Source organism: Alosa alosa, chromosome 4 (assembly GCF_017589495.1).
Source record: "Alosa alosa isolate M-15738 ecotype Scorff River chromosome 4, AALO_Geno_1.1, whole genome shotgun sequence".
Taxonomy (NCBI): Eukaryota; Metazoa; Chordata; class Actinopteri; order Clupeiformes; family Clupeidae; genus Alosa; species Alosa alosa.
The window spans coordinates 32,732,501-32,758,569 of record NC_063192.1 but is presented as its reverse complement, the minus strand read 5'-3'; the positions used below and the strand labels follow the sequence as shown (position 1 = coordinate 32,758,569).

The 26,069-nt window shown below is 44.2% G+C and overlaps 2 protein-coding genes across 6 annotated transcripts in view; both read left to right on the top strand.

The window, feature by feature from the left end:
- Nucleotides 1–1,578: 1,578 nt before the first annotated feature.
- On the top strand, nucleotides 1,579–17,128 carry arih2 (ariadne homolog 2 (Drosophila)). Of its 2 annotated transcripts, none has more exons than XM_048241435.1 (15): nucleotides 1,579–1,713; nucleotides 3,010–3,452; nucleotides 6,499–6,566; nucleotides 6,659–6,728; nucleotides 7,546–7,687; nucleotides 7,910–8,031; nucleotides 9,060–9,169; nucleotides 10,849–10,966; nucleotides 12,685–12,735; nucleotides 13,644–13,665; nucleotides 13,769–13,920; nucleotides 14,634–14,777; nucleotides 16,174–16,242; nucleotides 16,446–16,556; nucleotides 16,638–17,128. In XM_048241435.1, exons 2-15 carry the CDS (start codon nucleotides 3,204–3,206, stop codon nucleotides 16,707–16,709), a joined length of 1,500 nt encoding a protein of 499 aa, XP_048097392.1. In that variant the 5' UTR covers nucleotides 1,579–1,713; nucleotides 3,010–3,203; the 3' UTR covers nucleotides 16,710–17,128. The 2 variants fall into 2 exon arrangements, with proteins under 2 accessions (XP_048097392.1, XP_048097393.1); XM_048241436.1 differs by lacking the exon at nucleotides 1,579–1,713 and adding an exon at nucleotides 2,368–2,453.
- Nucleotides 17,129–18,307: 1,179 nt separating this feature from the next.
- The window catches only part of impdh2 (IMP (inosine 5'-monophosphate) dehydrogenase 2), a 17,672-nt gene continuing 9,910 nt past the window's right edge, over nucleotides 18,308–26,069 (top strand). The window contains exons 1-11 of one of the 4 annotated variants that reach the window (XM_048241847.1): nucleotides 18,308–18,810; nucleotides 19,568–19,616; nucleotides 19,729–19,830; nucleotides 19,927–20,001; nucleotides 20,498–20,704; nucleotides 20,930–21,017; nucleotides 21,290–21,340; nucleotides 21,770–21,969; nucleotides 23,076–23,166; nucleotides 23,408–23,503; nucleotides 25,687–25,758. In XM_048241847.1, the coding sequence (XP_048097804.1) occupies nucleotides 18,713–18,810; nucleotides 19,568–19,616; nucleotides 19,729–19,830; nucleotides 19,927–20,001; nucleotides 20,498–20,704; nucleotides 20,930–21,017; nucleotides 21,290–21,340; nucleotides 21,770–21,969; nucleotides 23,076–23,166; nucleotides 23,408–23,503; nucleotides 25,687–25,758 (1,129 nt within the window). In that variant the 5' untranslated portion in view covers nucleotides 18,308–18,712. The remainder of the gene's footprint in view (nucleotides 18,811–19,567; nucleotides 19,617–19,728; nucleotides 19,831–19,926; nucleotides 20,002–20,497; nucleotides 20,705–20,929; nucleotides 21,018–21,289; nucleotides 21,341–21,769; nucleotides 21,970–23,075; nucleotides 23,167–23,407; nucleotides 23,504–25,686; nucleotides 25,759–26,069) is intronic. The other 3 variants (XM_048241848.1, XM_048241849.1, XM_048241850.1) reach the window with 3 other exon arrangements.

Below are 26,069 nucleotides of genomic sequence, written 5' to 3'. Positions count from 1 at the left end.
CACAACTGACAGACTGAGAAAGTCATTTGTCCCCAGGGCCATTGAACTGTTCAATGCCTCACTTAAGGGAAGAGGAGAGATAGACTTCTCTGCATAGTCTGTCTGCCTCTTCACCCCCTCCATGTTTGGTACTGTCTGTCCACTAGCCACTTGTACCACTGTCTTTATGCCTCACTGTTTGCATGCTATATTAGCACATTAGCACATATGCATAACCCCCCCCCCCACCCCCTCCATGCCACAGCCGAACTGTGGCCACACTTATGCATTTTCTTAAATAGTTAAATATATAAATATATAGACTTTACTTTATTTCTGCATTGTTGCACTGTTGACTTACTCATTTGCACTATCACCATGACCACTATCACCATTGCACTACCACCATGACACTCATTCACACAGAGCACCTTAGAGCACCTTACCATACCTTACTATGCACAGAGAATCACAGGCTCAGTCCCTGCCTCAGTCATTGCAAGCGCCTCTGATTTATTAATCACCACTATGTGGATACTGTTTTTAGAATTGATTTAGATTAAGTGTTAGTATAATTTGTATTTTTGTAATTTGTATTTTAGTATATTTTTATATATTGTATTAAGTGTTAGTATAATTTGTATTTTAGTATATTTAGCATATTCTTTATCTTCTACTGTCCTTACTGCTTAGTGGTGTTTTTATATTATATACTTTAATTACTCTTTCTGCTGTTAAATAATGTGTTTGTGTTGTATGTATGCTGCTGCTGAGACCTTGAATTTCCTGGGGATCAATAAAGTATCTATCTATCTATCTATCTATCTATCTATCTATCTATCTATCTAACACTAAAATGTTCGCAACTCAAACGTTTCACAGTCCATCAGACACAGCTCAATCAAGATATATCCATTTTTTTTGTCTAACAACATCAAATGAGAGACAAGTAATCAATTAAAAGTGGTATGGCTATTCAGTGCAAAACAAATTACACAAGATTTTTTTTTTAAATGGGTGTATTTGCCACAAAATCCTTTATTATGCATATTTATGCCATATTCACATTAAAAATACTAATATTTATTGCAGGACAGACTGTGTACTACCATTAAATAGGATTTAAAATGCTTTAGATGGGATATTTACTCATGTAGACAGACAATCTAATACTTTTATTTTTCATAAGTTTTTCCCAATAACATCCCTTCTTGAGTGTTTTTCCTAAAGTTACCCATGCACCTATGCCTTGAAACAACTTTTTTATCCTTCTACAGACATATATTGAATGTGTAAAACCCCAAAAATTACACTTTTAGATGGTTTAATTTTTGACCCTTTTGAAACAAAGCAGCACACCCTGACTGTGAATATGATGATGATGATGATATACAATGGCATAATCTGCATTTATGAGTTGCCTATTTGCAACCTGACGTTTTTTCTATTAGTTTTTTCAAAGTTACTTAAACAGGCTGGTGATGAAAAACGTTACACTTATACACAAAGTAGCGACTTGTTATTACATTGTTCTTTTTCCCCAAATAAACCCGGCACATCTTTGCCCACTCAAAGACAAGTTAATTTGGCACAGGGAAGTGACGAAGCTATCGAATTCTCCTATACTTCCTGTCTTCCGCTGTAGTGCGAATTGGCTAGCAGAATTGACTCAGAACTCGGTTCGGTTATCCACTGAGAGATAACATTTTGTGCCGTCCAGACTCAGCCAACAAGGTATGTTAAAACATTCCCGATGTTTATAGGTAGACGGGGATTTAAATTAATTCACAAATATCTTTCTCAAGAACGACCAGACGGCCTTGTTTACATGTGAATCCCCGAGCTAGAGTGTGAGGCGGCGGCTGTCTCAGGGGGACATGGGGTATAGCTATATCGGTGTTTTTAAGTTATACGGGTGGAAGTGTGCTTCTTTGGTGTTATCTATGCTCTTTGTGTAAAAGAGCTTCATTTTTAATCTCTCGTATTGGCTTTACCGATACGGTCTAAAACCTGGTGCTGTGCGTTTTAGACGCTTGCGCATTGAGCTCATGTTGGCTAGCGGCAGCTAACCTTCCTCAACTTGTAATCCGACATTGCTAGCAAGCTAGCTGGCTGGTAATTGCTAGTAAACAAACATATCATACTGCCTGGCCACATATGCCCTCTCAGACATCCTCCCACTCTCTTGCACTTTCTCTCAAGTTGACCCGTCATTTGTAGCTGGACTGTTTGTGATATTATGTGTGTCACCCCGCACCATCAGCTATTTTTAGAATCAACTGGAATGCGAAGAGGCGACTGGCAGCGGCAAGCGATGACAGAGCCAGGTCGATGTATCATTAGCTAGGTTATGACTCTCGATAACACCATGAAGGTGCTAAATCTATGACAATTTTTGCAGGTGGTCTGCTATTCTAAGACGCAAAGGCAGTTGAAGGAGGGATTGCTGTTAGTTAACTCGCAGTAAAATGAAGGTTCGTTTTAATGAGAACCGTTATGCAGCCTGAAGGATTTAGGCTAATGTTTTGAAAATTGTATTTCTCTTTGGGTCACGTTGTTCGCCCTGTTGCTGCTGTCCATTTAGGCTGTCTTTACAGTGAAGCGTCGTGGTAATCCTTTAAACCTCTGTAGTCTAAGCCGATACGCGTGCCTACTGCTTTACACGTGTTTTGTGTTTAGCCAAAAGAGCGTTATAGGTTCCACGTGTCAAGGCTATTTCCGTTGTCTGGTAACCTACCCTCTTGAAGCACTCAAATAAATGTACCCACATCCATGAACTTACCTGCTGTAGAACGGCATAGATGTGGCGTGAAGATAAGCATCAGTGGCCTTGCTGTAAAGACCTTGCTGTGTGTGCTGCTGAGCTGACGAGGACACTGGACAATATCAGTGCAGTGTGGGGAACCCTCTGATTTGCGCTTGGGTGGCAGACTGCATTTATAAACTGTTGTGCAGTGTTATTCATACTCTGTCTTAGATTTTGTTACCCACGCTCTCTCCAACCCCCCCTTTTCTTTTTTTCTTCCACAGTTTCCTCTTCTCTCCTCAGCTCATCCACTCCAGCGGTTCCTCATGCCAGACGGAGAGTGTGACTTCTTCTGCTTCTTCCGCTGCTGCTGAACACCTCTGTGCCCCTGAGCCTGCTGGAACCGTAGTCTGTGCAGTGAGGCAGCAGTGTGGTGAGGGGCGGCCGTCCCTCAGAAAGCAGGCAAGTCCAGAGAGGGATGTCGGTAGACATGAGCAGCCAGGCTTCCGACAGCAACGAGGAAGACTTTGGGGCGAACTCTGAGGAAGACGAGGATGGGGGTGAGGAAGGCGATATCGCCGACTACTACGAGGGTGTCGCGGGGGATGTGGAGCAGCAGGAGCCGGACTCGTTTGACCCCGAAGCGTACCAGTTCAACTGCCTGACCTACAGGGAGAGCCAGAGGGTGCTCAGCGACGAGGTCAACGTCGTGGCCACAGCCCTGAAGGTCAGTTGGAAGGCTAGAGAAAGAATGACAACGGAGCGGTACTTCTGCGACTATAGAGAGGCCATGAACGCCCCAGAATATGCCCACATAGCAGCTAACCCTGGACCCCATCCAGCTGGGTTTGTGCCAGATCCATTCCAGTCTGCAGCTATTCCAGTGCCACCCTGTTGTTGTGGCCTTCTCCTCTGGGAGAGTAGTGCGAGCTTCGCTCCTTGCCCAGGTAGCAGCTGTCTGGTGAGCGTTGGGCTCCGATCTTGGCCTGGTCCCTTCCAGCGTCAGATCAGCTGCTACTTGGGTCGGTTGTCACTTTCTGCATGCAGGAATTAGTGGTCAAAAAATATAGGCTATACACTTCAGTGTCGCAATATTATGTTTTGTGATACTGTATTGATGTTTTTTATTAATAGTTTAAGTAATAGTTCACAGATTCATGGCAAACAGTGATTTTATTGTTTTGTTGTGTTTTTCCCCAAAGCCATTTGACTCCATTTTCCTTTACCCAGTTTTAATGGAGTCTACTTGGTGTTGTGTTGTTCACCATGAGAAAGAGAGGAAAAAGTCTGCAACAGCAGTATATGCTCCCAATAGTTATGTTTTTATTACCATGACGTTTCGGGCCAGCTCAAGCCCTTCATCAGACGTCTGATGCTGGCCCGAAACGTCACGTTATTAAAAACATAACTATTGGGAGCATATACTGCTGTTGCGGACTTCTTCCTCTCTTTCTCATCGTAATTTTTTTGTCCAGCACCCAGAATCAGACTTGGATGTGCGTGCGTTTTATCCTCTTTACAGTGTTGTTCACCATGACCGTTTTCCACAAATTAGGTTAAAAAACTCCCAATGTATTGAACGTAATGCGAGTGTTATGATGTGTACTGCGTCACACACAATGTATCAATCAAAGATTCTAAAGCGGAGCTCTAGCTCTGATCTAGAATCTTTGGTATCAAGGCCAATGTACCGCCCTCACTGGAATGCACTGTGCTGGGGCATTTCTACTTGTGTTCTTCCGAGCTGAGACTAGTGCTCTGTCTTTTCCTGTCATAGTGGATTGCGAAACAGAACTTTCACATTAACGCAAGTCGCACATTAACAGTAGCACATAACATTGCATTAAGTACTCAGTATCTCATATAACAACCGTGGTTTCTTAATAGCCTTTCTGTTATTGATGATGTTCCACTGAACCACTCTGTATAACTTGCTGAGTAGAACATCTACTCTAAGTGCATAAGCTACAGAGACTAAAGCAGGGTCGGGCTTCTTGCTTGTTTTCTGGCAGATGTAAGTTACATTGAAGATGAAAATATGGAAGTTAAATAAAGGTGCCTTTTCCTTAACAGCAGAAACATGCTGATAACACAAGACCAGTGCATGCTAGAGTCCAAAGACTCATATCAGTTTTGATTCTTTTTAAGTTTCATCATACGCAATGCATCCACTATCAACTTGGATATCTACTTAATATATATGGGGAGACTATTGATGCGCCAAAATATTATTATGGTTGAGACAAATGTCTCAGTGTTGGTGTCTGGTTTTTAGTTAGTTTTTTTGAGCTTTTTGCCTTTATTGTGACAGGACAGTGAAGAGAGAGACAGGAAGCGTGATAGAGAGAAAGAACCCCCCCCCCACCCCACCCCAGTTATGTTTTTCGAGAGGGAAATGACATCTGTCATTCTTAATATTCTGAAGATGCTATTTAGTCTCATAGTCTGGCTGTTGATGATAAGGTGCAGTACGCATACATTGCATAAATCACTGCAATATTAAAGACCCAGAGAAGCCCCCACACTCAGGCAGCCTGGATTGGCTCACACCACGGCAAACATGTCCACAATCATGTCATTTGTTACTGTCTGAATGGTGGCTTAAATTGTAAAATGCCATGCTTCAAATGCAGTGTGGCTTAAAGGTGCTCTAAGCGATGCTGGGTAACGTCACTTCTGTTGACGCTCAAACAAAACATAAAGCTAGCTTGCTACTTCCTCCCTCTCCCTCCCGCGCAATTGAAACTCTCCTAAACATTGCCTAAACGCGCATCTCGTCGGTGATTTGCCGGAATAGTTTATGTTTTTATGGGCAAGGTTTGCCCAAATTGTTATGTGGCTGTTTGTCACATAACAATTTGTTAGGAGCCTGGTTTGTCAAGAGAGATGGGGTTTTTTACAGTGTATTCAGGACACAGGCAGCTAGCAGATGGTGAGGTGATATTTGTTGTAAGTGACAAAAAATGTTTTAACCTAAAAAAACGTATGACATCGCCTAGAGCACCTTTGATTGAGTTTAATTGTAGTTTCTATAAGCATGGTCTCCAGTGCTGAATATCTGGCTTATTGAAGCTGTAACTAACAAACATGTAGATGCCTTTTCTCATCCCTGGCCTTACGTCTTCTAAAGAGCTGTGAGCGGAATAGCTGTTGTATTTGGTCATTTATTATTTATTATTGGGTCAGAAATGACTTTGTAGATCAGCTCTTGATGAAAAACTCTTTATTCTTACTAGTGCTAGACTAGTTGTTCTTTTTTAGCGTCTGGGTGTTTATTCTGCTCTGTCCGTCTCGTGATGGTCGGCAGTCGCCCTGCACTGTGTATGAGTCATAACTGCTGACCTCTCATGGCAAGTGGTGAAGAAAGCCCTGGGTATGTGTCCTGCGTGAGCGCACACAACAGGACCTATCTGTAATGTGTGAGCGCACAACAGGACCTATCTGTAATGTGTGAGAGCACACAACAGGACCTATCTGTAATGTGTGAGCACACAACAGGACTATCTGTAATCTCACACAATGTGTAATGTGTGCACACAACAGGACCTATCTGTAATGTGTGTGTGTGTGAGCACACAACAGGACCTATCTGTAATGTGTGTGTGTGAGCACACAACAGGACCTATCTGTAATGTGTGTGTGTGTGAGCACACAACAGGACCTATCTGTAATGTGTGTGTGTGTGAGCACACAACAGGACCTATCTGTAATGTGTGAGCGCACAACAGGACCTACTGTATCTGTAATGCATTTTGTTGTCTCTGTCTCTCTAGGTTTTGCCGGCTGTAGCAAAATTGGTCCTTTTACATTTTCACTGGCAGGTGTCACAGATACTGGATAGGTACGTTTTTGACTTTCACTCAACCAACACACAGTGGTGAGGCATCTGATGTGCACGCTGTTGGAAAGCTCAATGTCTGTTCATGTTTGCAGGTGTAAGTCAAGTACACCTCAGATGCTGTCTGAAGCCCAGGTCCAGCCCACCAACTGCAAATCTGTGACTGTGAGTTGAAAACTGTGTGTGTGTGTGTGCGCATTTTGTGTACATGTGTGTTTGCAGGTCCACTGTATTGTGAGTTGGGGAATGTCACATTAAGGAGATGTTATTGAGTGTGTGCAAAATTTGGTTGCACGAATATCTTCATTGCGATTTTTGAAAGTCAAGCTCCAATTCAATTTTGCATTGCAATAATTGCAGCCTTTGCAATTAGCTAATTGCATTAGTTCAAATTGCGATTTTGTTTCTTGAATTTCCCCTTGAGGATCAATAAAGTATCTATCTATCTATCGATCGATCGATCAATTCATTGTGTTGGAATTTGTCTAGTGACACATGGAGAAAGTGACCTTTTATAGTGTCAAATGTAACGTTCTCAAGGTTCTCCGAGTTTCGAGCGGGCCCCACTAGTGGGCAATGGAGACATGACCGATGGGGCACCACGAACAGGAGGACATTTGTCTTTTTTGCCTATTTCTGTCCTCTAAGGCCTTGCTTTTTGGAAGATCATACATCCAAAACAAAACAGCCACACATAAACAAAGGAGTCATAAACAGGCCTACATGTATTAATTAAAGTGCCATCAGATCTCAGGGGACCGAGAACCAAACCAGAACCAAAGTGCGAAAATATTTTAAACGTTGCCATGGTTTTGATGGGGTCAGGTGGGGCTTGAAAATTCCCCATCTCCAAAGTGGGGAATGACAGAATAAAATCTAGGTTTGAGAAGCACTGCAGTCCAATTGCGTGCGGATTTGTAGCTGGTCCAGAAGTGTGCCTGTGCAGTGCTGTGTTTGTCTAACGCTGCACGTGCTCCTGCAGACCTCCTCCTCCCTGCAGTGTGGCGTGTGTCTGCAGCTGGTGAGGAGAGACGCCCTGCACGCCCTGCCCTGCCATCACTCCTTCTGCAAAGCATGCTGGGAGCAGCATTGCACAGTCCTGGTGAAGGATGGCATGGGAGTGGGTGAGTTTATCAGTAGTTTTTATTTATTTGAATTACTTAAAACAGACTAATTGTAAACGGATGTCTTTAAAGTGGAATTGATATTGGCTCATCTTGAGAAATCTTTTAACCCCACCCTGTCACTGAAAGCTTATTCACATTGCTAAGTTGTCCTTAATATTGTCTGACTTAAGTCAATGAGAAAGTGTGTGTGTGTGTGTGTGTGTGTGTGTGCGGCCACAGGGATCTCGTGCATGGCTCAGGACTGCTCACTGAGGATGCCAGAGGACTCTGTGCTCCCCCTTCTGCCTGGAGAGGAACTGAGGGACAAATACAGACGCTACCTCTTCAGAGACTATGTGGAGGTGAGACTCAACAGCCATGGGCCACATGTATGAGCATGTCTGCGTTACAAGCACATAACATGATGATAAGCAAAACACTTGTGCATTTTATGACCAAAGCATGAAAGTTTCACCATATAATCTTCACCCCCTAAGATTTAATTTCAGACGTGGGGCCTGACCTCTGGGGCTAGATATTTGCTGTATAATACACACGTCTTTGAGGAGTAAAATATTTTTACAAGTCATTCCAGAATTCTACTGTGAAGATCTAGAACTTACATTAACTGCCATTAATGATCTTTTTCCTCTTGGAGTACAAATACTTCCAGACTCCTTTGTGGACTCTTGGTGTCCACCTGATTTACTACTGCATTTCCATAGAGCAGCTGCTTTTTTAAGCTTAGCAGTTAATATGAGGCACAGACAAGCATGTTATGATTATTATGTTATTATTATTATTATTATTATTATAATGTTGGGAAGTCACCTCTCACTGCAGTGTGTGTGTGCGCGAGCCTCTCTGTGTGTCTGTGACTGAACTGACCTCTCTTTCCCTCTCGGTCATCCCCTCTGTGTCTGTGCATGACTAACTGAACTTTGCTGCTCTGTGTGTCTGTGCATGACTAACTTTGCTGCTCTGTGTGTCTGTGCATGACTAACTTTGCTGCTCTGTGTGTCTGTGCATGACTAACTTTGCTGCTCTGTGTGTCTGTGCATGACTAACTGAACTTTGCTGCTCTGTGTGTCTGTGCATGACTAACTTTGCTGCTCTGTGTGTCTGTGCATGACTAACTGAACTTTGCTGCTCTGTGTGTCTGTGCATGACTAACTTTGCTGCTCTGTGTGTCTGTGCATGACTCACTTTGCTGCTCTAGGTGTCTGTGCATGACTAGTGCCTTTGAGTCATTTCCAACTGCTCTGACTGAATGGAATTGGCTGACCTTAGCTTCCCTCCCTGTGTGTGTCCGAGTCGTTCCAGCTGGTGTGTGTGTGTATCTGTGTAAATGACTGACCTTCGCTTCTGTGTGTGTGTGTGTGTGTTTCAGAGTCATTTCCAGCTGCAGCTGTGTCCAGGTGCAGACTGCCCCATCGTCATCCAGGTGCAGGAGCCGCGCGCTCGCAGAGTACAGTGCAGCCGCTGTGGCGAAGTCTTCTGGTACGTACCATATGCCCACACACACACACACACACACACACACACACACACACACACACGTTGACTACTGTGTGTTTAGCAATAGTCCTCTGATAGGCATACACACACACACACACGTTGACTACTGTGTGTTTAGCAATAGTCCTCTGATAGGCATACATAGACACTTTGGCCCCAGCTACGCTACACCCTATCAGTTTTGACCCGGGTTTACGGATCAAATCCGCTCTGCGTCCTCAAACACTGTATCAGTCTGGGTAGCCTTGAAAATCTGCATTAAAATTCGTAATTCTGATTCTTGAAAATCATGACATGCACAGTCAACAAGTATGGGTACAAGGGAATAAATAACAATCAGATCAAATCCGCAAACTGAGGAGAAATGGGCAATGAATTTTTGCCAAGTTTACTGTACGATAGACAGCTTACATGTTACTATATAGGAATTCACATTATAATGCCAGGTAGCTTTGTCGACAAACGAACACTAATAATTAGGCTAGGCCTATGTTTAAAGTTAGCTTCTCGGAAATTCCAAGGACAGGCTATGTATGGACGCATATAGTTCCGCTGTTCATAGGCTACGTCTTTTTAAACAGATAGTTTGCACGGCCGTGCTAGGCCATTGCATACTCATAGCATTGTAATCTATAGGATAATTGGGTTGATTGCGATTTTCATGTGACCGCGCTGCACGAACATATTACTGTGTCAGAAGTTATTGCTCCCACTCCCATTGTAGGTGCTTGTTTGCATGTCAACAGCCACTGTTTCCAGCAGGCTATCGTCATGCCCACTAATCCTTTTCACATAAGTTTTTTTTTTTATATTAGTCATTGTATAAAGCACATGCAACAACAAAATCAACTTAGACATTCAGAAATGTTTTTCTTTGATTGCTTCTTTACATGAGCCTATTGATTGCTATCGCCGTGCAATAGGCCTACTCCATCTTACACAGAATGGCCGGTAGCCTTTGTCTCTCCGTTGTTCTGAAGAGGTTCGTGCCGTTAAAGAGACGTACACACACACACACAGTGCTGTGAGCACAGGCTCAGTGTCCCAGTGTAGATGTAGCCTTTGTCTCTCCTTTGTTCTGAAGAGGTTCGTGCCGTTAAAGAGACGTACACACACACAGTGCTGTGAGCACAGGCTCAGTGTCCCAGCATGCCTGCTCAGACACGCCGGCTCCAGGGAGACACTCCCTCATTACTCTTGCCTCCTCCATAGTCATTCACTCAGGCTTGACTTAATGCTACAGAGCTCACCACGACCCCACAGGCTTCATTTAGTCAGACAAGGGCACCAATTGGCAAAATACCCTGTTTGGTGTCAGTTGCATCCTGTGTTGCTTGCTGGGCAGATTGGGATTTCCCCTGATGTAGCACTTTATTCTCCGCTTCAGAGCTGAAGAGTGATGACTGTCTTAATGTTTAAGTGTCTTTGCTTTTTTTTATACCAACGTTAACAATAATCTTGCGCTCTCTCTCTCTCTCTCTCTCTCTCTCTCTCTCTCCAATCTCTCTCTCTCTCTCCAATCTCTTTCATTTCTTTATCTTTTTCTGTAATCTCTTCCCCCTCTTCTCTGTAATCCCTCTCGTATGCGTGTCTCTTTGCCCCTTTCTTTTCCGTGCTCCACCTCTCTGCTGTCTCTTGTTTCTCTTTGCACCATCCCTCAGCTTTAAGTGCAGGCAAATGTACCATGCCCCAACAGACTGTGCCACCATACGGAGGTGGCTGACAAAATGTGCCGACGACTCGGAGACGGCCAACTACATCAGCGCACACACTAAGGATGTGAGACACACTTGCTTACATCAACACACACACACACACCTTTTACAAACTACCTTAGTGTTCTAGACCCTATGTAGTTTTGTCTGGCTCATTGGAATGTTGAATGGGTCCCTGTGTGTGGACAGGTCTCCATTTGCTCTAGTGGTTACCTGTTCATTAACACCAATACAGTTGGTGAACTCGCTGCTTAACCAGTCTATGAGCTCCTGCTTTATTGGCCATGTCAATGGAGACTACGAGTTGATGTGTAACACCTTTTTTCTCCTTGTTACTAATCATATCATATTCAACATAGGTCTGAATACTGTATAAAACGTACTTGTCAGATAAAGCACCAATAATGTTGAGTACAGCTTGAGAGTCCCTCAAAGAGATCTATCATTTTGTGCTTAAACTTGCAATCAAACTGTAGTGGACCTTTAACGTCAGAGTATTAAAAGCAGAGACTAAAGTTCTCCGTCGCTATGATGGATATCGGTCAATTGGTTTCTGTAGGGGCCATGATGCCATTGTAGATCCCGAGGGAAAAAATAAGCATCTCTTTAGACGCATGTGGTAGAAAACAAATGAGCATTTATGCATGCGTCATGTAAGTCTTGTGAAAAGAGAAGCACAGATACAGTAGGTGTGTCTGAAATGTCAGCTGGAATAGTGATGTGAGCCGGTGAGGAGAGATGTTTAACGATGACACAGGTGGCCTAGTTGAACCTTTGAGTGATGAGTAAATTAGTATAGTAATGTAGAAGCATATTCTCTTCAGATGTTGTTAACATTGACAACATTATACAACTAACCTTATGTTGCGGTTTTACATGCGAAAAATAGACATATAGAGTCAACAGATGTATAGTTTATTTGATGCAGGATACATGGCGTTTGAACCATTATAATGGGCAAAAGGTAAGGCAAATAGGCAGACAACTTTGTCAGTATAGTAAAGGTTAATGTGAATAATTTTAGACTAGGGAGTTGCTCCTAAACAAGAAATGATGATTGACATTATGATTTCTTTGAGAAATGTTCAAAATAGCCTCATCTGGAGTATCCCTACAGGGTACCGTTTAACACATAATGTGATCACTGTGCACATCACACACAACTAACTCAAAGCGAACAAGATTAAGAAGCCAAGGCTGCAGGCTAAAACATTCTCCAGGCTAAATCAACTTTGCAAATGTGAGCCTAGTCTTAAGACTATTTTATTTAATGATGTTTGTCTGAAATAGTGCTTGTATCAAGCAAGTTTATTTATTACCTGGTTTGGTTCAACAAATATGCAGACTAATCTTAACGTTCGTACTCTAATGGGCTACTAAGCTATGCTAATAAGTGTCCATTAGGCTACTATTACTAGCAGTGCATATTGATATGAAAACTGCTATTGATATGTCTGAGTGGGCTACAGGTACCTTATTTAAGTAAAAAGCTGATAGCAATGAATTTAGGCTATCTAGAGTAAGCTATACACACACACAAACAATCCTGGTTACAGACAATTTACTTCTGCCTGCAGAGCATTTTTTCCGTCAGATGATTTTTTATCCTTTTTTTGCTGCAACCTGTGTAAAAGGCATATAGGTGACATGCTGTACCGCAGGCATATAGGTAACATGCTGTACCGCAGGCATATAGGTGACATGCTGTACTGCAGGCATATAGGTAACATGCTGTACTGCAGGCTTTGGACACACAATGACTTTTCCTTATTTCTGCTCTAGTGTCCGAAGTGCAATATCTGCATTGAGAAGAATGGTGGCTGCAATCACATGGTAAGTCCCTCCACTAACTTTGAGGTGTGAATTCTTCATAGATTTTGTTGTCTAAACAAGGTTTCCAACTATTGAAATTAATAAAATCAAATTACTTGTTTTATTTGACATTTGATAAAAACAAATTCAGCTGTAACAGCAACAACGACTGAAACAAGTACATCTACTGTATTGTATGTGGCTCCATTGTGACGGCCATGTCCATTTCTCTAATATGGGTTAGGTGACAGCAGTGTGTCCTGGTCCATTATGCCAGCAGCGCTGACTCACTCTCTACTCCTCCATCAGCATGAGCGCAGCACAGCTCTGCAGCTCCGTCTACACGTGTGGAGGTCGTGGTGCAGAACTGCAGCTCTGTCTACACGTGTGGCGGTCGTGGTGCAGAACTGCAGCTCTGTCTACACGTGTGGCGGTCGTGGTGCAGAACTGCAGCTCTGTCTAGATGCCATTCCCTAATGCCTTAAAAGAAATGCTTTTCATCACCTTTAGCACACAGGTTTTAGTATCTATCTATTTTGGTAGCGGAATATACTTCCCATGCCCACGCTGTCTGGTTTGATGTGCAGGACTTTCTGTAGTAACCTTCCCCATAGAAAGGATGTAGCTTCAGAGAATTCTCGTGTTCCTCTTTACTGACACATTATGGAAAGCAACAGTATCCATGGTCATCATGGCCCTGTGGGTTGAAACAGACGTTGGTTGTGCAATCATGCCGAGTGCTGTGTCAATACTTCGAGGGATCAATGAGGACACCTTGAGGCTATGAAGGGTGTTGCAGATTTGCAGCTGTGTGTGGGTTAGAAAGTTAATTTCCCTGAAGACGAGTGTATCTATCTTGACAATGGCTTAATTCTTTTACTTCTTTTTCCTACACCCCCCCCCCCCCCCCACCTCCCCCCCTTCAACAGCAATGCTCCAAGTGTAAATATGGTAAGAAATGGAACACATGGTCATCTTCACAGTACCTTGACTATATGCCAGTTGTTGCGTCAATTTTTCTCACTTTCTGTAACGTTTGTATGTGTGTGCGCAGACTTCTGTTGGATGTGCCTGGGAGACTGGAAGACCCACGGCAGTGAGTACTATGAGTGCAGCCGTTACAAAGAGAACCCCGACATCGTGAACCAGAGCCAGCAGGCTCAGGCCAGGGAAGCCCTCAAGAAATACCTCTTCTACTTTGAGAGGGTGAGACACATCCACACTAGGGCTGCTTGATTTATGGCAAATATAAACATTTCCTCAACTCAATTTGTTTTGTTACTGTTGTACGGTATAAGGAAATATGATGCTCTTGCTCATAGGGTTGGTAAAGGATATCGCAACTGAATTAGTTTTACCTTGACCAAATGCTCTCTTGTCTGTCATTTTGGTTCGAGGTGAAACATTCCACAGACTGGCTTGTGACTTTGGGCTTTGGGGTGGGTGGGGCTAAACAGTGCAGCTTTAGAGGAAAGGGTTGCACTGGATTTATAACAGACAAATGAGAGCATCGTGGAAAATGGAAACCATACTTCAGTCTCGATGATTGTTTTCCTAACTGTTAGAGCCCGTAATCGCAACTAAAATTGAAATTCAATTAGTCCTCAATGTGGACGCTTACACTGTCCAGTTTCATTGCAGTTTTATTCCTCGACACCTAGCTTCTATTGAGGCCCAAACTCGTACCTCAAACACTCTCAACTACACTCCAAAATGTTCTCTGCCTTGTTGATTTAAAGGAGATGTGTGAGATTCCTCTTTAGCATAAACTCAACATTGCAGCTCAGCAGGAACATTCACAGTCTTCTCAAGCCATCCTCAGGCACAGAACAAATGTCCTACTCATTTGTATTTATACTATAATTCTGTGTGTGTCTGTGTGTGCGTGTGTGTGTGTGTGCGCGTGTCCACATCTGCAGTGGGAGAACCATAACAAGAGTCTGCAGCTAGAAGCTCAGACGTACCAGCGTATCCAGGAGAAGATCCAGGAACGTGTGATGAATAACCTCGGCACATGGATCGACTGGCAGTACATGCAGAATGCTGCCAAACTACTGGCCAAGGTACAGCCTGCCTGTCTGCACCTTTAGATCAACTGATGGCATCCTTACCCTAGAAGACTCTGAAAAGATTTGGAAAAGATTTTTGAAAGACTACAGTCTCAAACCCTCTCACATCTAAAAACAAGTCATAGAGGTTTTAAGTCACAGACTTGGCACAGACAATGATTTTGCAACAACTAGCGATCTTGCAGGGTCACTATTTACAAGACTACAACTAGATTCCTTTAAATTGTTTCCCATCGTGCACTAGATATCAACAGGAACTCAAACGATAGCCTACTCATATTAAAGTCATATTGTTGTGTTTCTGCAGCATTGTTTCATGTGTGACATCTCTAACCGATATAGAGTTGTTCTGTCATGTGGAATAGCCATCTTATAATTTATAAGAAACTAAATAACAAATAATCATATTAGCTACAGCTGTCGCCTACTTTGCCCATTCTAGTTTGGTGTTGGAGAGAGCTCACTATTGGTTTTTGTATGGTTCACACCACTATTTGCGTGAGCCTTGCAATTGTCGTAACGGCAAAACTAGAAAAAGACCGACTCGGACTGACTTAAAACCACTTAGATTGGCACCTTACACTAAACAATCTAGTTAACGGGAGCGCGCCGCAACATCAGTAAAACTCCCATGATTTCATTCCGACTTAGGAGATGTAGTCGCTGACTGTGAAATCCCTCAAAATCGTATGGTGTAAGACCGGAGGGAAGGCTGCATTATTTAACAGGCTGTTCATCTACAGTATATGTGATGTATAATCAGAGTAGCCTTCCTCTGGTCTCATTTATCACACTCTCTCATTTACTTGCCAAAATACATTAATGCAAATATATGTCCATGCACAATTGGTGTATATCTGGTAATTAGCTTTGCTGCTTGCTTGAGTGGTTGAGGTTAGCCCAACTTTGCTTATTCAATGCCCATTTATTCATCTCCCACTCTAAAAAACGTCAGCGATTCTTGAATGCTACTCATCTACTCTGAAATCTTTGCTCGGTAGATTGTACGATTCATTCTGTAGTAGGTCTTGGAAATTCAGGTTTTTCATCAGGGAAAGTCAGGGAAGTCATGGAATTTTACATCTGACTTAGTGACTTAGAGTGGGAACAAGGATAGAAGGAAGTGTATTGTCACATGCATATAGTTACTGGAAGTAAGAAATGCAGTGAAATTATGTCTGGTGTCAGCCTATTTGTGCATTTATGGGGGGTAAAAAGTGCAGTAGAAGAGGGGTTTAGTAGATTAAGTGGCAAGGGCTGCATAAAAAAGGTGGGGGAGGATTGGGATTGGGTGGGGGGCACCAACAAGGAGGTTTTCATACCAAAAAAGTATGGTAAGTTTGTGAAGGGGTATGTTTGTATTTCTAAATGCTTCCTTCTCTGTATCCAGTGTCGCTACACACTGCAGTACACGTACCCTTACGCCTACTACATGGAGTCTGGGCCACGCAAAAAACTGGTAAGAGCTTGTGAATGTAAAATAAATCATTTCTATGTGAGGTTTTTGTTTATATGGAGGTGAGCCTGTGTGATTTCACCAGCAGGACTAGTAGCAAAACTAGAGGCAAACCTGATAATATCTTGAAATGATGCTACTGCTTGTAATGCTTTGTGTATTGCAGGCATTTTTTCATAGTTTAGTTTTTTCCTGTTTTGTTTTAGTTTGAGTACCAGCAGGCTCAGCTAGAGGCAGAGATCGAAAACCTGTCGTGGAAGGTGGAGCGGGCCGATGGCTATGACCGCGAGGGAGAACTGAGCGCTAACGACAGAGGCGTGAGTGACGACTGCCCAATCATGTGTCCTGTGTGCCTGCTGTAGTGATTAGCCACTCATTGTTGTCTGTCCCTCCGGCAGGATCTGGAGAATCAAATGCACATAGCGGAGCAGAGGAGGCGCACCCTGCTGAAGGACTTCCACGACACCTGAGCCCACGTCCCACACGTGCACCAGCAGCGACGCCTCCCCTCTCCCCCTGCCGGCCTCCTCTCCAAAGATCCCCTCCATCCGTTGCACTCTTCTCCCCTCATCCCTCGCTCTAGCCCTCCTCACTTGTGCCCACCCATCCACCCATCCATCCACCCACCCACCCACTCACCCTTTCTCGCGCTCTCACAGCAAAAAAGATAGTGACTGCATCTGACAATGGAATTCCCACCCTCACACTACAGTGTTATCAGAGAGCCTATGCGTCTTTGGCTTCAGAAACTCTGTCACACATGTATACTTGCAAACACAGTTACACACTTTCTCCCATATCAGAATATGTATCCAGACACACATATGCACACATAACACTCACAGAAACACTCCTCCGAGGTGTGCAGACTAACAGGCCATACTCATGCCCCCCCATGTCCACAATTGCCCCCTTTCCCCCCCCACGTCCACAATTGCCCCCTTTCCTCCCCCACGTCCACAATTGCCCCCTTTCCCCCCCCCTCGTCCACAATTGCCCCCTTTCCTCTTTTTCTCTTTTTTTTCTGGACTTTCTTCTCACATTTGTCAACTTATTTTTTTCTGGATTAATGGCTGTTGTTGATAGTTAGAACATTTAAAAATATATTACAAAATACAAAACAAAAAATGCTGTAATTTTGAACGGTTGTACATTAATACAGAGATAGTTACCGAGAGAAAGTTTTTAAACCAGACATGGACTCCTGTGTGATCATTGGGTGGGTCTGCATGTCTCGTGTACACACACACACACACACACACACACACACACACACACACACACACACTCACTCACTCACTCACTCCATAGGGCTCTGATGCTATTTGGAAAATGTGTCCAGGAGTGGAGTGCTGTCATAATTTTGCTTAAAAATGGACGAAAGGCTTTATAGAATGATTTCCTGTTTGTATGAAGAGTGAAGTCAGTCCCATAACCCAAGGGATGAAGTATAATGCATTTGAACAGTACCTTCAAATAAAAGATGTCCCTGCCTAAGGTCCCATCCAGTTAATTAGAGGGCAAATTATTTCATGCGCACTCAACTTTCCTGCTTGGTGCCGAGGGTAAATGTCGGCCTCCTACTCTAAATTAATTTTATTTCAATATGTGCATGGCTGACCACGTGCACATCAGAAAGTTTTACATTTCTAGGGATCAAAAAAATATTGTTTTAAGTGGACAGGGGCGCCCTATCTGGTTAGTGCTATCAATAACAGGCTAAGCTCTGGTCAAACTGCATTAACTGATTTTATTTTACGGAACTGAGCTTAATGTGTAGAATTAATTAGGCCCACTACAACACGGACTGGTGTGCTGCACTGCGCAGTCTTTGGCGTGCTGCGCTTACAGGATTCAGCCCACTGACCTGCGCGGTCCAAATAAAGGCAGTCACGTCGTGTGCTGTAGATAAAATTAACCCGACCCAGTGCCCCTCGGCTCTATACGTGTGACTCAGCGAGATAAGATAAGAAATACACGTATGCCAAGATAGGCACGTTATGTATCTCTTAATTACAGTAAAAGGCATTTTTTTACAGTCATTGGAATTAACTATAGTCATTACCAGCTTGGGAAATATCCAGTACCATGTTCATTCCGGAAATGACGAAGGCAACAGAGTTTACTTAAGACTGCGGAACGCTAGATCTGCTGGCAGTACACACGTGCTGTTCCACAGGACACTACGGAAGACCTCCTCAGGTCTGAACGACAAATTTTAATCATAAGGCTAAACCATTTGTGCCCAAGCCTGCCAACGGAAGAACCTCAACTGACTACACGTCGGACAATAGTACGAGACCCTTCACGGTCGACTTGGGAGCGGAGTAACAAGGACATTCTAGCCCGCTGTTACTGCGCAGCAACAGAAGGCTGTCGTTCCGTAAGCTAACATTAATTTACGTCTCGTCTACACGCCTCCAGAAGCAGGAGTCGGACATTGTGCTATATAATAAATTGTCTCCAAATCATCATGGCTGACTACTTAATTAGTGGACAAACAGGATACGTGCCTGAAGATGGTTTGACGGGACAGCAACTTTTCAATTGTGGAGACGGTCTTACTTACAAGTAAGTGTAACGTAACGTGCACGGGCCTAGTGCACAGTCACACTCCTGGAATGCGGTCACACAAAAGTACGAATGTTATTTTGGCAACATATTGCCCTCTGCTAACTAACTAGGTCACTGCAGCTTTTTAATTTTTTGCTTGAGTCAAACTATCAGTGACGAGTCCATCGGTTTCTTTAGGATGGCGTCTGCATAATGTGCAGCAACAGTTCTATGCAGTAAAGTGAGAGAACATCATGTTTCAGGGGAATAATAAGATGTCGTCATTAATAACTTAATATTTCTCCTAATAACAATGAATTTTTCCGTAACTGTCAGTGTCGTCCAGTGATTGGTTCACGTTCTTTGAACAAGGATAACTGAAGCTGAGCCATGTAAATTACGTTAAGTTTGCTCTCAGTATTATTTTAGACTATTAACGTAAGTCAGATCCACTTTCCCGAGCTATGTAGGGGGTTGCCGACTTAACTAAAGCATGGCAACGTGGTCTAATGTCCAACCAGGGGCACTGTTTACTGCTGTTGTAGTGTAGATTTTTGCCATGCGTATCTATTTTTAGCCTCATGACCAAAGATTCTAGAGCGCTCCGTTACAGAAATATTGGCCAAACTCCTACTTCATAACGATGGACTCTTAGCAACATTACACAGTTCCTTATGCAATAAGGGCTTTATACTGTCCTTAAAATGATCTCTGGCCTTCTAATTAATATCAATAGCTGGGTTAGATGTAGAAACTATGTTTCTTTTTCTTCCAGTGACTTCCTGATTCTCCCAGGATATATTGACTTCACCGCAGACCAGGTGGTGAGTACAGTAACTGTCTGTTTTGCATGGCGATATAGAATTATGGCTGGATGTGGTGAGGTACTGTTTATGGTGCAGCCATGGCACAGTTAAGATTGGACTCTCTTCACAGGATCTGACTTCTGCTCTGACCAAACTCATCACTTTGAAAACGCCTCTGGTGTCAACGCCTATGGACACTGTCACTGAGTCCGGAATGGCGATTGCCATGGCTGTAAGCAAGCCCAAGACTACCGTATATTCATTTTAATCATACAGCATGGAGCATGAAGTCTTTGGTTGGTTTACTGTTGTGTTTCGTTCTCTTCAGCTCACGGGGGGCATTGGCTTCATCCACCATAACTGCACTCCAGAATTCCAAGCCAATGAAGTGCGCAAGGTCAAGGTATGAGTCACACTCTGGTCTTTGCTTCGCTCTGTTGCAACTTCTCTCTAGACTTAGTTGTCTGTTTGCATGTGCGTAATCAAGCTTGTCTTTCAAACTTATTCAACCTCTCCACCTCCTTTCCCTGTAGGCTTCTACCACTGTTTTTTTATAGCTGCAGCTACCAGCTGGGTCTCTCTCTCTCTCTCTCTCTCTCTCTCTCTCTCTCTCTCTCTCTCTCTCTCTCTCTCTCTCTCTCTCTCTCTCTCTCTCTCTGTCTCTCCCATTCTCTCTGTCTCTTTCTCTCACTCAGTTCATCACCCTCTACTCTTGTATCTGTTTCTCTGCCTGCTGGCTTTTCACGAGACTCCCTGTAGCGAAGCGTAGGCCTGATGAGTGGCCACCCTTCTCGTATGTGAAACCGTCCCGGCTCCCCTTCCCTCTGCTGTTGACCTCTCCTGCCCCCTTCCTCCTCTCACCTGTTGTTGTGGCCCTCGCTTGCCCCCCTCCCCTTCAGAGGTACGAGCAGGGCTTCATTACGGACCCGGTGGTGATGAGCCCAAACGAGCACGTGCGGGACGTCTTCCAGGCCAAGGCACGCCACGGCTTCTGCGGCATCCCCATCACAGACAACGGGCAGATGGGCGGGCGCCTGGTGGGCATCATCTCCTCGCGGGACATCGACTTCCTCAAGGAGGAGGAGCACGACTTGCCCCTCAGCGAGGTTGGTGGGCCTGCCAATGGGTGGTGGACTGTAGTGCACTGCTAGATGAAAAACATTTTCATTTCTGATTAACCAGACCCCATCTCTTCTACGATCTCTTGAGTCCACCTTTGACCATCTCTCTCTCTCTCTCTCTCTCCTCTCTCTCTCTTTCCCCCCTCTCTCTCCCCTCTCTCTCCCCCTCTCTCTCTTTCTTTCTCTCTCTCTCTCTCTCTCCCTCTCCAGGTCATGACCAAGCTGGAGGATTTGGTGGTGGCTCCAGCAGGAGTGACTCTGAAAGAGGCCAATGAGATCCTACAAAGGAGCAAGAAAGGTGGGTGTGGGCGGGTTCAACGTTTTGTCATTCAGATGAAGTACCAGTAAAGTGTATTCTGATAGCAGTAACAAATTGGTCATAAAATAATTAGGGGGCATTAGGGTGCCATTATTGTTGATGCACTCAACAGGGTAAAATAATAATTAGTTAATGATCTAAGTAATGCAGAAATGCAATGAGGTCAGCAGCACAAGTAGTTGATGCTTCACATGAGGTCAGACATGAAACTGTGTAGTGAAAGTTGAACCAACATGTGATCACATTTCCAGATGCATGCCAAATATATGACTTTCCTCCGAACAGTCAGAGGTCTCTACAGGGTCAGTTGGGTTTGCTGCAGAGGTGACCGGTTGAGTGTGTGTGTGTGTGGGCAGGTGTGTGTGTGCTTTGTGAAGTTTGCTAAGTTCACAGGAGCTTGTGTCTCCTCAAAACCCGGCTTTCAGTGATGTGTTTTCTGTTGCTATGGTGACTAACATATGAACAAGCTGGTCTCTGCGATGAGCATTGAGAGTAGTGTGTGCAGTTAAAAAAATTCATTTTCTGATTGCACTTAAAATTCTATATTTAGATGCAGCCTACAGTCTAGTCGGATGCTGCTCCAAGACGCCAGCTTTTTACCCTTTCCCCCCGTATCCCACAATGCTACAGCCCTGTGCGCTCTGCGTTGTGTTGCTGGTAAACTTGCCGATTTGGTTTAGTCGGGCATTGCCGGAGGTGTTGATGTATGTCTGGGTGTCTGTGCATGTTAGGCAAGCTGCCCATCGTGAACACAGAGGGTTGCCTGGTGGCCATCATCGCGCGCACAGACCTGAAGAAGAACAGAGACTTCCCGCTGGCCTCCAAAGACTCACGCAAGCAGCTGCTGTGTGGCGCTGCCATCGGGACGCACAACGACGACCGCTACCGACTCGACCTGCTGGTACAGAGTGGCGTGGACGTAGTTGTGTTGGTGAGTGTGTGTGTGTGTGTGTGTTGAAAAAGGAAGAGAGTACAGTAATTTCCTGTGTATTAGCCGCATTGTGTATAAACCGCAGGACCGTGTTTTATGCAAGTTAAAGAAACAAAACCATATTAATACCATATTTACTGCCCCCATGTATTAACCTCATAGCTGAAGACATCAATATATAAACCTTGGCTAATAGTTGGGGAATTAGGGTATAGTAGTATGAGTGTTCTTAGAGGTCCACAACGCCTAGCGTCATGTACTAGTGTCCGTGGGAATCGGGACAGAAGGAACATTGGAGCACGCCACACGAAAATACATCTTTGGGAAGTATTCATCATGTGGGTGTTGTTGGATTTACAACACGGTTACAACGTTTACTTAACTTTATGCGTTGAAACTAAGACCAGCATTATTAACATTTCCCGATTCCCACTGACACTAGTAAATGACGCTAGGCGTTGTGGACTTCAGCAGCCAATGAGAATTGGACTTCAGCCCCTGAATTTTCTGATTGGTTGATGAATTGTGGAACAAACGTAACGTTGTCAACAGTTTTGAGCGAGCACACAGACGAAGTTGAGCGAGCGCGACAGATCTCCTGAGCTAGCGGAGGAACAGTTTATGTGAGCACGTACAGTGAAATTGAAAGAAAGGGGGCTGATGTTGCACATACATATTGATATTAGCAAACAGGCAAAGACATTTGTGGAGCACAACATGGATTCCTGTTTGCTCAACTACAAGTTTTTGTGTGCTCGTGTTTCATTTTTCCTCAAAATATAATTTGTGTGCTCGCTCAATATAATTTGTGTGCTCACTCAAAATATTTTTCTGCGCTCCTATTGGTCGCTCATGAAAGTGGAACAAATGGAACTCCATATAAAATTAGAGGAGTGTTGACGCTGCAGTTCAGCATGTGCGTTTGTGCGTCTTGGCATACATGCTGGACGTGACATTGGTGGTGTGGCTGCATCGTTGATTCTACTTTTGAGTTCGAAGTTCGAGTTGAGATGTAAAATCGAAATGGTGACACCCCTAGTTCTTATGTTGTGGTTTAACATCTTTTTTTTTCTCTCTTTCACTCTGTTCCATCCTTCTCTCCCTAGGACTCCTCTCAGGGCAACTCTGTCTTTCAGATAAACATGATCAAATACATCAAAGAGAAGTACCCCACCGTACAGGTCATCGGAGGCAATGGTAAGCACATTTTGTTAAAGAGTTAATTGATTGGATTCGACATTCAAAGTCAAATTTAATCAGGGATCAACAATTCTGTATGGTCCAACATGCTTCACCAGTTCTGTACTTTATTATAGATTGACAGTGCAAGTGTATACATACATCAATGACACACACACACACACACACACACACCATTCATGGAGCAGGTGTGAGATGGATGTGTGTGTTCAGTCTCTCTGTGTTGTGGTGTGTCCAGTGGTGACGGCGGCGCAGGCCAAGAACCTGATCGACGCCGGAGCGGACGCCCTGAGAGTAGGCATGGGCAGCGGCTCCATCTGCATCACTCAGGAAGGTTAGTGCAACAACAACACATGCACACACACACACACACACACACACGCGCCACTGCAGCCACACACACACACACACACACACCACTGCAGCCACACACACACACACGCACACACACACACACACACACACACACACACACGACACGCCACTGCAGCCACACACACATACACACCACTGCAGCCACACACACACACGCCACTGCAGTCACACACACACAAACACACACACACACACACACACGCCACTGCAGCCACACACACACACGCCATCGCAGCCATCACCACTCCATGCCCTTCACAATACTTTATTTCCGCCTTTATGTTGATCACAATATAAAAAACAAACAAATGGGTACCTGTAAATCTGACACTGGAATGAACACAATGGGGTTTTGATGCGTTAACAATGCTGAACTGTTGTTGTCTTATGTATCATTCATCCAAACAAATAGTCTTGAAATGATATTAAATTGTATGGGTATGTGCTAGCCTGTATTAATATGAAATGATGAATATTGCAGTTCAACTCCCAGTGCTCGTATTTAGACACAGGTGAGTGGGACAGGTGCTCACAAGGCTGGTAGTGGGCTACACATGGGCTAAAGTGTGGGTTTGATGGGGTAGTGGGCTACACATGGGCTAAAGTGTGGGCTTGATAGGGTAGTGGGCTACACATGGGCTAAAGTGTGGGCTTGATAGGGTAGTGGGCTACACATGGGCTAAAGTGTGGGCTTGATGAGGTAGTGGGCTACACATGGGCTAAAGTGTGGGCTTGATGGGGTAGTGGGCTACACATGGGCTAAAGTGTGGGCTTGATGGGATGCTGTATTTGGGCTTAGTAGGAGAGGACCATCATTGTCAACTACTGAGAACTGACTGCGTTCATCTATTTACCATATAAACCCTCTAGTAAGTCTGATAATAGAACTGCCTTGTGCCCTTGCACATGGATGAGGTAATGGTGATGCAAATGGTGAGTTTGGCCTTCGAGGTCTTTCTTTCTCCCATCTCCCATCCCTGACTGTGTCCCTGTGTTGGTGGTGTTCAAGATGCTGCAGCGTGTGTGCGCTATAAGCAGTAGTGTGGTTTTTCTACTATGTTTCGGGCGGCCTGTCATTCTCCATTTTGTCAGTTCTTTTTTTTTTTTGCTATCCTCCAGCTGAATGAGCTCCTGCCACACTCATTCCATATGTAGTCAGAGCACCTTACCTTACCTTACTAGAGAATCACAGGCTCAGCTCCTGCAACACTCATTCCATATGTAGTCAGAACACCTTACCTTACTATGCACAGAGAATCACAGGCTCAGCTCCTGCCACAATCATTCCATATGTAGTCTCCTATGGCTGCAGCATGGGAAGTGTGAGGCCTTGTTTGGTATGCTAGGACGGAGATTTGTGCACTGGTAACACAGATGGTGACAAGTTCTATTTAATATTGCCATATCTATTTAGTTAACTGATGAATTGTAATGTTTGTAAAATTTGATCTCTGTATGTATGTGTATGCCTGAACATTTGAAATAAAAATAAAAACAACCCTTTTTAACATATACACTGCATACTATACAGTCACATTTTCACACCTCAGTGTGAACTTCTGTGTTTTACCCCAACTATCAGCCAATCCCACCTCTTCTGCCTTATTGCCCCACCCCTCTGCTAGTGGAGGCACTGAGGCTGTTTTCCCCAGTCCCTGACCAGTGGTGACCTGCCCTCAGGGCTGCTCTGACCTCTGAGCAGGATAAACACACATGCTGTGGAATGATAAACACACATGCTGTGTGAATTATGCTAAGCTAGGCTAAATAGTGTCACACTGAGTTATTGCACGTACAGAGAAAGAGAAAGTCTTAGGTAGATGACAAATAAGCTTGTTTCTTTTCGTTGGTGTGTTCCTTTACGTTGGGGTAGTTGGCTGCCATTGTATTGATCTAATGAGACCAAAATGGCTTGTTGAAGGTCAGACTCTCGGTGACCAGAGTGCCTTTTAGAGTGCTTAAACGGGGAATCTACACAGTCCACTCTTCTCTACTGTTCTTAATGTGTCCCTCTTTCACTGTCTCTCACTCTCATTCTTCTCTTGCCTGTTCCCTCTCTCCACTGGTGCCTGCTATCTCCTCCCTGAGCTCCTCTTTCTCCACCTCTGTCCATCTGTGTGTCTTCCGTCTTCCTCTCTCTAGCGCCCCCTACTGTTCCTCCTGAAATAAAGCTCCACAGCCCCAAAACCCCAACTACTGTAACGGGATACTGCAGTAAGTCCCTTATGCTTCTGAGCCCCACCCCTGCAGGGCTCTCATTGGTTTCACTTCCTCACTATGCCCGCTTCCACAGCCTGCTGCATTGATTGGTTGGTTAACGGCTCTGCATCAGTAGAAGTAGACTCTGGTGTTTGGGTTTTTGGGGTTTTGGGTGCTTGTCATTGTCTGACTAACCTGTCAGTCACACCTGGCACCTCCTCTGACTCCTGAACTACACTACCCATAAACCCTCTCTGCCATGCAAGTATATCTATTGAGGATGAATGTGAAGTGAACTTTCTGAATGACCTTCACACCACCCTTAA

Excerpts from the sequence above, each read along its gene's own strand:
- arih2 (XM_048241435.1), top strand. The coding sequence starts at position 3,204 with ATGTCGGTAGACATGAGCAGCCAGGCTTCCGACAGCAACGAGGAAGAC. Across the intron at positions 6,567-6,658 it reads GTGTCACAGATACTGGATAG|GTGTAAGTCAAGTACACCTC; the intron begins GTACGTTTTTGA and ends TCATGTTTGCAG. Across the intron at positions 6,729-7,545 it reads CCAACTGCAAATCTGTGACT|ACCTCCTCCTCCCTGCAGTG; the intron begins GTGAGTTGAAAA and ends GTGCTCCTGCAG.